The sequence below is a fragment of the Diorhabda carinulata genome, chromosome 5 (genome assembly GCF_026250575.1).
Source record: "Diorhabda carinulata isolate Delta chromosome 5, icDioCari1.1, whole genome shotgun sequence".
Classification (NCBI taxonomy): Eukaryota; Metazoa; Arthropoda; class Insecta; order Coleoptera; family Chrysomelidae; genus Diorhabda; species Diorhabda carinulata.
This window is the reverse complement of record NC_079464.1, coordinates 9337509-9348739: the sequence shown is the minus strand read 5'-3', so window position 1 is coordinate 9348739 and position 11231 is coordinate 9337509. Positions and strand designations below refer to the sequence as shown.

At 32.9% G+C, this 11231-nt stretch overlaps 2 protein-coding genes across 2 annotated transcripts; one reads left to right on the top strand and one right to left on the bottom strand.

Annotated features, from left to right (window-relative positions):
- The first annotated feature begins 1104 nt into the window (after positions 1-1104).
- LOC130894044 (nucleoredoxin-like protein 1) lies at positions 1105-1650 on the top strand. Its single transcript, XM_057800580.1, has one exon. The coding sequence runs from the start codon at positions 1141-1143 to the stop codon at positions 1579-1581; it is 441 nt and encodes a 146-aa protein (XP_057656563.1). The 5' UTR covers positions 1105-1140; the 3' UTR covers positions 1582-1650.
- A 3620-nt stretch (positions 1651-5270) lies between these two features.
- LOC130894042 (nucleoredoxin-like protein 2) lies at positions 5271-5876 on the bottom strand. Its single transcript, XM_057800578.1, has one exon. It carries the CDS (start codon positions 5846-5848, stop codon positions 5453-5455), a length of 396 nt encoding a protein of 131 aa, XP_057656561.1. The 5' UTR covers positions 5849-5876; the 3' UTR covers positions 5271-5452.
- Positions 5877-11231: the final 5355 nt, after the last annotated feature.

The following is an 11231-nucleotide window of genomic DNA, read 5'->3' as shown; positions in this document are numbered from 1 at the left end:
AGATGGAAGGTGGCCATAGGAACTCCGTAATTAAACAACGAAGCCCCATCGAGTTTGGATTCATTTGGTTCGTGTTGACGAGTATTTTGATACCATATGGTAACCAGGGTCTGATGAAGTTTAAGTTCGTTTGATTCGTCTTGACGAGTATCTTGATTGGTGTGAATATTCAGCTCCAACAAATTTGGGAAAAAAGTTTGTTCCATTTGTTATGAATGTGAACAAATAAAATTACAAAAAAAAACCTTTTTTATTTTTACAAGCTTTTATTTAGTTTCACCTGTCCCGTTGTATTCAATCAAATTTTAAAAGCTAGATTTGATCCACTTCCCGGTTTCTATTGAGCTGAGATTTTGCCTACATGTATAAATTAGATGACAATGTAATATTATCATGACACCGAGCTGATCTGATGATGAAGCTGGAAGGTGGCCTTAGAAACTTTGTATTTAAAATGAATGAAGTTTTAGTTTATTTCTAATTTTTGAATTCATTTTATGAACAAATAGTACTCTGTTATTAAACACGTTGTCTTTTCGTTAATTGTATTTTTAGTATCGTTTTCAGTATAATTTGTGATTTATTGATAAATTCAACTACCCATATGAATCTAACCAATTTTTGATTATTTCTGTTATTCTTATTTCAATATTTAAGAAGAAACAATTCAAATGATTAATATATACACAGAAATTTGAATTTTGATAATTATAAATTAAAAATGAACAAATAGGTCGAAACATCTATAATAAAGAATCTAAATTTTCTTGATTTTAGGTCTCTTTTGTTTTAAAATCAGTTTTTTCAATAATTTTTGAAAGATAAAATTTGACGTTTCAACTTTTCTTTAAGTCTTTATCAAAATATTTCATCTTTCAAAAATCAAGAACATTTAGATGTATTAATATATCAAAAGATCTAAGAAATAAGAAATTAAAGAAACATCTATATTTCAAAAACCAATTTTCAGTCAAAAAAAAACGAACGGTAATGAATTCGGTCAGGTAATGGCCTTTTGGTGTGATAAATTCCGTCAGAAAAAGTTTGTTTAATTCTAAAGCAATGGTTAAAAGAAGAAGAAAGAAACATGACTGACAACTGACGTTTACGGTCGTTTACATTAGTTCCAGGAATATTTACATGGATATTTTGGACAATCAAACAATAAGAAAACCAGATGGAACTATAGTAGACTGCGAAGAATACCTCCGAAATATCAAGATTTTCATATTATTCTTCTCTGCGTCTTGGGTAGCAAACACAAAAAATTTGATAGTCCTGTTGAAAGATTTATATTCCGAAAATTTGAAGAGAAAAGTGGGTATGGAAATTATATACGTATCTGCCGATACATCAAAAGAAGGATACGATTCCGATTTGATGGCTCAAGGACCCTGGAGTGCGATACCATTTAAAAGTTCGATTTGTGATATACTCAGGTATAGATATGACGTATCTTACATGCCGATGATTATTGTAGTAAAACGTGATGGTTCCATTATAACTAGAAAAGGTAAGGAAGAACTGGAAAATCTGGGAATCAATGTTTTAGTCACCTGGACAGAATTTGTACAAAAATAGTGTTAATATGATATTTACAGTTTATTTTCAATTACTTTTTTTTTAAATATATAATTTTAAATAAAAATTCTTAGGTAAAAATGTAGACGACTTAATTAATTTATATTCCAACTTGTCAAAATAAAATTTTTGTGTTTTATATTTTTAGTGCCAAAATATGAGTCGTAAAATGATACTATTCGAATCAGTGTTTCCCAAACTTCTTTTTCTCATGCCCCACCCAAGTCCTACTAATATTCTTATGGTCCCATATGTAACATATACTTAGATTTTAATATTAAAAAATTTAATTGCGCAATTAAGGAATTAAGAAATTGTTGACGAATCATAGTAAGTTAATTTCCAAAACATATAATGAAAAAATTCGAAAAACTTTCAATAGAGATTTTGCCCATAATAATTTAATATTTTAATTTTATGTAAGGCTCCAGCTTGGTTATCTTTAGTCTCAAGTCTCCCTGTTCTGTTATATCTATTCTTTTTTTACTAGTAATTAACAACCCTAAATTCACATTCCGCTACATATGTAGACGGAAACAATGAACATAGTTTACTTGCACATTTGGTTATTTGATATCTGTTTCCTCACAAAGCCATACCATCGCTCTTTTTTAATTAAATAAAGCTTTAGCTAACAAGTGATCATTTTGCATCTCTGTGAACTGTCTTGATACTGCATATTCGATATATCAGATAAATCCATTAACATTATCCATGTAGGAAAACCATTTTGGAAATCAGAAAATCTTTTTTTAAATGAATGACAGGTGAAGAAATAGTTTTTCACTACTGAAATTGTCAGAGGTAAACGAATTTAGTTGTTATATTAGAAAAAAGTTACCCTTAACTCCGTAAAAAATAATAATTGATAAGAATTACAAAGTGAGTTTTATATATAGAACGCCTCATTTTTATAAATGGTAATAGAAGTCAACAAGAAACGTGTAAAATGTTTAAAATAATTTATATCCTAACCGAAATTTCAAGATCTACTGGCAGTAAATTGGTAAAAAAGTTTAAAGAAACTGGTTCAGTAAAAGATTTATCTAAATCAAGACGCAGAAAAACTTGAAAACACATCTTTAGATGTTTTTGTCCAGTTAGAAGACAATCCACACTTGAGTACTAGACAAATATTCAGGGAACTTGATATGTCGCAAATAACCGTGATGAAAATTTTGGCCACCGCGATCACCTGAAATGAGCCCTTTAGACAATTTCCTGTGGATTCACTTAAAAAACTTAGTTTATAAAACAAAACCTGCCAATATTCAGGTATTAAAATATAGGATTACTACAGAAATAAGAATTTAGCAGACAGGGATGTTGCAAAAAGCTTTAAAAATCGCATTGGTTGTTGTACTGAAGTGACAAGGACAACCTTTTGACCATCTGCTGTAATAGTCTTTACTGTATGTTTTCTAAAATCGTAATTTTTCTACTTCAGAAATATTCATCTACTTCTAACATGACATAAACATTTAAATATTTGTCTTCAGTTATTGTCGCTTCTCTGCGTCATGATTTGGATAACTATTTTACTTCACCAGTTTTGTTCAACTTTTCACTAACTTATTGACACTAGATCTTATAACAAGATTTGTATTAGCACATAAATTATTGAAGAATATTAAAATTAAGCGAGTTTATGCAATTGTAGCCATCTAAATGTAAAATATTCATTGTAACTTTGGTGGATTGTAAAGAAAAGAAATGCTTCCTAAGCTTACTTTCTTCATGGAAGTTCTTTGATTCAGATGAGAACAACTGCATTGTTTAATGAGATTTTGAAGCGTTCGGGGGTGCACGTGGTCTTCTGCCGCAGGGAAGTTATCTTGCACTTAATTTAAATGGCTCAGAGCAAAAGGTTGAACAAGTGTCTATTCCATTTTCGAATTGGCCCTTTAATGATCAAATTGCCAATGTGAGACGTATACCCCACGTTGGGAAGCACGAGATAGAATAAATTGTATAAATTTTTGATTAGAAGAAACTGCTTTAAGGAGTAATCAGAAACTCACTTTATTAAAATCAGTTTATATGCAATATAACCAAACAAGCTTTATGAAATTCCTTAGTATTTATCAATGTTCGAGGTTTATTCGGATAGAGAAAATATAGAACAAAACAATTTATATTTATTTGAATATGCAATTAATAAAAGAACATTAAGAAAAGTTAAGTGATGAACCAGATGTTTTAGTTTCTATAACTGATGAAGATGTATTTCCAATACACATGCTGTACATGTTTCATTAATATTCTCGTCAATATTACAGCCACGTCGTGGTACCGATTGGTTGTCTTCAATCAGATGATTTCAAATTATTTGGTTTCGTTGGATTTCCACTGGAGCAAAGAGCAAAACATTTTCGGCTGAATTGAGTTCTCAAATGCCAACCCTATAACACTCGAGTAGTAGTGATGCCTGCCGAGTGAACATTACTGTGCATTTTGATCTTAAACTTCTGATTGCACTCCTCCAAAGAAAGGAGTTCCGATAACTTGACGTTTTGGGTGGCTACAGGCAAACTCAGAGTTCATGATCCGCATCTATCTGTCGAGTGGGTCTTACCAATAATACTACTCTATGGGGTAGTATCGGTAAAACGAAGTTAGGTCAACGACCTTTCTTCTATGCCTTAAGCTGTTCAAGTTTCTGGTCAACTCTGGGTGGCCTTTAAGTCGAACTATTCTTCTCTGTATTAAGTTCAGCATCCTAAGGGCATGCCGAGCACCAAATGTGCGAATAATACTCCTAATATGCACAAATTTGGGCTTTGTAGAGGATTAGAAGCTGTTGAGAAGTATAAAGCTTCTTGGTCTTGAACAGTGCTCCAAGTTATTGAGAAGCTGCCTTATCTAATTCGGCCATGTGAATATGTCAGGACCTTAACAAACAACAAGCGAATATGTTGTTATTGTGATATTTTATGTCCAGACGGGACCTAATCCTGAGCTGTAGTGAGGGCCTTCTTTGTAAAAACAGTAGCGTGGTTCTTTAATGTATTTAACTCAACAAGATTTCACCCAGTACACTCCAGATTGTTTTTAAAATCGGTATTGATGATGATAATCTGTTGTTGCCTACGGTTTTGGGTGTTAGCTGAGTTTATTGTGGTGACTGATTTGAACGTCACTAGTTTACTATCGTCAGCGAAGCTGTGTATCCGGTTTGCGGTTTTTGTTGAGTATATCGTTGATGTACAAAAGAAAGAGACTAGGTGATAAGATGCAACCCTGGGGTACACCATCGTTGACGTCAAACCTCTCTGAGGTGTGTCCATCGATAACTACCTATATGAATCAGTGTTTAAGGAAGCTAATAAGCCACTCGATGAGTAACGCAGACAAACCAAACAAACTCAATGTATTTAGTAGGTTGTTATACCAAACCCAGTCAAAAGCCTTCGATAAGTCTAATGCGATTGCTTTAGATTCTCCATATTTCTCTATAGCTTCAGTTCATACGTTGCTAATATACGCGGGGATTATAAATAACCCCATGAATATCCCAGGAATACATTTGTTTGGAAACTCGGGAATATCAAGTGCATAGTTCTGTCACTTGTTTCCGTTTTATTTAAATAAATGTCAATCAAATTCGTTCTCATAAGCCAAGTGAATTACATTTTTCACAATTATAAATTAAAGATTTGTGCAATTTATATCTAATGAAATTATGTTGATTATCAGTTTATCAAAGTACGTTGATATTCAAAAAGGAGCACATCAGAATTTTATTACGATCCGTTGGAATATAAAATCTTCAAGTCACATTCGAAACATTTCTACTTGAGATTTTCTACTATAAATTATATATGAAAAAAATTTTAGATGTCAAGAATTAACTGTGAATATTATATTTACATTACTTTCGTCTGAACTCTGTCCAGGTGACTAAAACATTGAGTCCAATATTCTCTAACTCTTTCCTACCTTTTCTACTTATTACGGTACCGTCACGTTTTATCACCACAATCATCGGCATGGCAGATACATCATAACTAAACCTGAGTGTATCACAAATAGGGCTCTTGAATGGTATCGCACTCCAAGGCCCTTGAGCCATTAAATCGGCCTCGTATTCTTCTTCTGTTGTATCAGCAGATACGTATATAATTTCCATATTCGCTTTTCTCTTAAGACTTTCAACATATAATTCTTTTAACTTGACTATCAAATTTGTTGTATTCGGTACCCAAGACGCAGAAAAGAATAATATGAAGATTTTGATATTTTGGAGGTATTCTCCGCAGGTCACCATAGTTCCATCTGGTTTTCTTATTGCTTGATTCTCGAAAATATCCATACAAATATTCTTGATTCGTATTTGAGCGTCTCGACAACTGTAAATGTCATCTATCTGTCAGTTTTCTTATCAAGAAAGAAGAATATACTGAACTTTAGACAAATGTACCGAAAATGTCTAGAATTTTAAAATATCATTTCTTCTTCCGTCATATATGATAATTGCTAACACTTATCAAATCAATTTGGGAAACGTCAAATTTAATGAAGAATATATTAAGAAGTGAAGAATATTCTAAATGCATGAGATGATTTGATATAGATACAAATGGAATATTCTGACTAGCAGCCGATTGTATAAAAAAGTATGAAAGTTTATATCTTCGTACGATCTTAAAATAGAGGTATCAATTAATGTGGTAAATTTCCATATAGATCATATCAATAATTTTGTTTTGAATTTAAATATGAAAAATTTTTTGGTCGCCTATGAACATTCATATCTATTTTACTACTTCTCTCAAAAATTTTGTGTTGATTGCAAAATGTTGACTCATTCGTTATTTCGATGGTTGGAAAAATGCGAAAGTAATGAGAAATGAAGTTAGAACTGCGTTTCGAATATTTTATGCTTTAGACTGTTGATAGAGCCATTGAATATCCATCTATTATTTCCATATTGTTATAGCAAATTGATTTGAAAAGATGCTGGTTATTTTAACGGCTCGTATTTGTTGAAACTCAATCGAATATTGATATTGTGACAGTGACAGAATGAATGATTAATTGACAAGCTTGATTAGATTCAGGAGTGCCACAATAACTGTAGATACAACTAATCTCCCTCACTGCTTTGAAGATGGAACGAAAAATCTTCATTGTTTATAGTCTTTGAGGTTGCCTGGGCTATTTTTTTGGTGCGCAGAGAAGTACCTTTTACTACCTGCGTCGTAGGCAACGGCTGCTCTTCTTGAGGATGTTCTGCTTAGGTTGCTGGCTGCAGCTGGAATGACAATTGACTGGACCATGATTCTCAGTAGTAGAGTTTTGAGGACGACCTTGAAGAATAACAAAGACAATTGGAGGTGGACGACAGTCGTTTCTTTCATCAGTCTGTAATTCAATTGAACCGCTAGTAATAGACAACCTGAATGGACAAAGTTGATTGACGTGTCACTTCAGCACACGTCCAGTATCTAGTTTCACCATGTAATGATTCGAAACAAGACGTTCAGCTACAACGCCAAATTTCCGAGTCTCTTTATTATGGTTGCGCGAGACCTCAAATATGATAGCAATCTCCCGAAGTTTTTCAAAAGTAGCCTCCTTTTCGTCGGATATCTGAAGTCTGAAATACCTATATATATCTGAAAAATCTGAAATATAAATCTGAAAAATATCAGCTACAGACACTTTAGCTTTACATCTACAAACGTCATAAATATTGCAGTCAATTCGGTTGCGTCGGAAGCTAGCAACAAACTTAGCAATGGTTTGCGTCTCAGGCCAGTAAGTTGACGAAAAGTTTTGCTCCGACACAACATTCGGCTTTGGTGAAAGTATTTTTTCGTAATTCTCAAGTTTGTATACATCTGATTACTTATTGGTCCCAGAAACGCCGAAAGGTTGTTGAAATTGGTCGATTCAACTAAGGCATTGAATATCTGGACTTGTTTCGTCGCATCAGTGATATTTCTAACCACTAGATAGCTCACAAAAGGCTAAATGTAACATGTAAACGGTTCCTTGAAGCAAAGTTTTCAAACAGGGATATTGAATCTTGGGTTTGTGTGGTAAACATAAAACCTTTGAGACAGCTCGTGAAACTGCTTCTCATTGATTGTGGTAGTATAGCCATCAATAAAATGAGGGAAACCCGTTATGTTTATGACTTACTAATGACATGCGCTGAGAAAAACGTGCTATAGAAACATTTTGCTCTATCCTCGTCGCCAATTTCTTATAGCAAATTGATTGGAAAAGACGCTGGTTATTTGAACGGCTTATATTTGTTACAACTAATCGAATAATAATAATATGACAGTGACAGAATGAATTATTGATTGAGATGTTTGATTAGATTCAGGAGTGCCACAATAACTGTGGATAAAACATATACTGATTACGACTATCTTTCTTACGTTTCCTACTATTTATTCATCTACTTATTGGAATCTCATATGCCCGTACTGTCATTTTCCTCTGATCATTCCCTATTACTCAAGAGAACGTAAAAAACTGGGCAGGAAGTTGTTGGTCTCACATAAATATTTCTGTTACTGCTTCTTAGAAACGAAAATTCAGTAATAGGATATTATATAATGTGATTGACAGCATTTTTTAATGTATTGCAAAATCTAGAAGGATAACTGTACGTGCAAAATGCGGTGGAGCTCCGTCTTAGTAGCAAATAGATCGATCTATACTCATTTTTATGATTTAAATTTGGAAAAAGTTTTTGTAATAGAAGCACTGAGAAGTTAATCAAAAAATCTAGATAATCCTCACCATTAACTGTGCCCTCAATAAAAATAAGGGCCAATAATATTACTGTCAATGATACCAGCCAGATTTAGGATATAGTGTGAGCCCCACACATCCACTGAGGATACTCTTTGCTCCAACATCTACAGTTCTGTTTGTTAACCGTTACGTTTAAATGAGACGCCGCTTCATCAGAAAAAATTATATTCACAGAATTCTTGCCTTCCATTCTGATCATCTTGAATTAACTCCTGAACCAACAAAACTTTGTAAAGCCAGTATTTTTCTTTACATGTTAAAGATGAGTTGTCTCAGTTATATTTGCAAAAAATTTCAAAGACTTCATATTGCTGAACACAGGAATAAAATTCCTTTTCAATAAAGTGCCACACCACCCCCTTTCTCATTCAAAATTTTCGTAGGAGTACTTATAATTTAGAGGGGGTGCTTGCTAGAAGGGGATAATGTTTTAATTTCAATTGCCAAGTTAAGGTTAGAAATCAACCTGTTTCAGCTTTCTTCCACATATTACATAATAACGATAAAATAAAATTTATTCCATACATATGGACCATTTTAATATCAAGTTCTCAGAAAGAAACAAAAAACAAATAGTGAAAACAAATTATTTTCTGATATTTCTGAAACGTTTTTTATAAAAAGCATCAAAATCTGCTCTCAAATTTCTTTGCAATTTCTGTAATCATTTTCGCCTGAAGCTTTTCCATAACAGAGGTAATTTTTCTCTATGAGTTTGGCAATATAGAGGTAGAATTTTATATACAATTGCTTTTTGACTTCCAGATGAAGAACATTAGAGTGCAAATGTGATTGTGATAATTATTCTATTGGTACTCTTCGACTAAACCGTTAGCTAGGAAATTTCAGCATTATAAAATAATATTTTGAGGCTCGAAAAAGTTGTTACACTCTCAAAATTGTAACACATTTTTACAATGTTAAGTGTTCCTATGTGAAAAAAAGTTGTTTTCATACAATGTTTATTGAATTTCCTACAGAAATTTTATCTTTTTTCAGGGCGATTAGTCGTTTTCTCACAAAACGGGATTTAGAGACAAGACGTAAGATTGCTTTCTTACAAGATTACTGCAAAATGGGAGCATAAACTTTGCTGAAAATTAATGAACTGCAGTTTTTTTCCAAATCAAAGTTAATTCGAAACACCACCGTAGATATGGTTTTTCATGTTAACTAACCTTTCCGTGATTTTCCAAGTGTGGTCTTAAAGTGCAATTGGGCATATTCTAAAACATTTTTAATATAAGTCCATTAGTTACAAATGAGTATTTATTGTTGATGTCATTAATTGTACCGCGAAGCTCTGCTAAAACTACAGGCATAAAGAAGAAACTGTGTAAGTTAGCATTAGCATCAGGGAGATATGAAAGCGGATCATGAGAAGGAATTATAGAATTTGATGAATTTTTGGTGACAATCACATAGTAATTATTAAGGTTATTAGATTATGCTTGATGAAGAAGCCTTATTTCTTAGATTATTCACAATAGACCATGTTTCTTTGGAAACATTACGAGAATCGGTGATTCTCTTATTGTAATAAATATCTTTGGCAGCTTTTATTGCCATAAGATAAATTTTTCTATTTAATTTCACGTAATTTTTGAAGAAGACACTATCCGAAAATTTCTTTAGGTTAGATAAATCGCAAGTTCTTAGCAGATATACGTAAACATTTAGTGGACCAGGGCTTATTTTTAATACGCCTGAGGGGAAAAGAATTGGATCCGAGACTAGATAGTGTTCTCACGAATCTAGAAAGTTCCACATCATGTTCCAGTCAGTTGTTTGACAACGATGCTTGAAGTTTTAAAAACTTTTTTCCGAAAAGATACGGCATAATTTGCGAGAAGCATTTTTATTATTGAATTTTACCGAAAATTTTGTTAATACTTCTTGTTTTAATGATCAGAAGATCTGAATTAAAGTCAGTACAGTCGGTGGATTCTGGATCACATTCGGGTACATAATGAGAATAAAACCAATTGAAATGTTCAATGGATCCCATTGTGACCAAGGAGAAGGGGCAGGCCGAGAAAAACTTGGAGAAATAAAATAGAGGAGGACAAAAGAGCACTCAATATAGAGAACTAGAGAGCAAAATGCCGGAACCGAAAATAATGTAAAATAATAACAAAAGCAGCTAAAACAAAGGACAAACTATAAAGAAAATAAAAATTAGAAAACTAGGGATGATCCCCCTAAAAAAAAAAAGAATTTGAAGCGCCACACTGGAATAATCAATATTGAGATCGCCACATAGAATTAGTTTGCTTTTTAGGGGTAAGTATTCTAGTGAGGTAGTAGTTTGTGACAGAAAGTATGCGCGTCATATCTTGTGTGAATACAAACAATGTAGAGGTCATAAATCTTGAGGTAGACGATAGAAAATTCCAATAATTTCTAAATCCTTAATCATGTTATGAATACACATTTCAATGACAATTAGATTATTCTAAGAGTAAATACGATAGAGATCACAAATTAGATTTTCCCCTTAATACAATTTTAATGATACTAATATAAAAATACTAAGCCTAAAACCAATATTTCTTAAATTTAATAAACTGTTCATTTTTGTACGCTTGAAAATTTTTGAATCAAAAAGCGTTACCATACTCTCAATTAGTATTAGTGCGATAAAGGCCTGGAGCTTTTGTAGCTTTATCAACACCGTTACCGCCGGTCGCTCTGGGCCGTTTGACCCTTGGCCAAGGGTATCACGGATATAGGGGAGCTTCATTCGTTATTCATGTGTAATGGCTACATCCGCGTCCGCAACACAATCATACTTACACCGGATTGCCGTTAATTAACTGGTCGGAGTGATGAATTAAAATGAATTGATACCTTTCTAGGGACGTATTTTTTAAGTG

Excerpts from the sequence above, each read along its gene's own strand:
- LOC130894044 (XM_057800580.1), top strand. The coding sequence starts at position 1,141 with ATGGATATTTTGGACAATCAAACAATAAGAAAACCAGATGGAACTATA.
- LOC130894042 (XM_057800578.1), bottom strand. The coding sequence starts at position 5,848 with ATGGTGACCTGCGGAGAATACCTCCAAAATATCAAAATCTTCATATTA.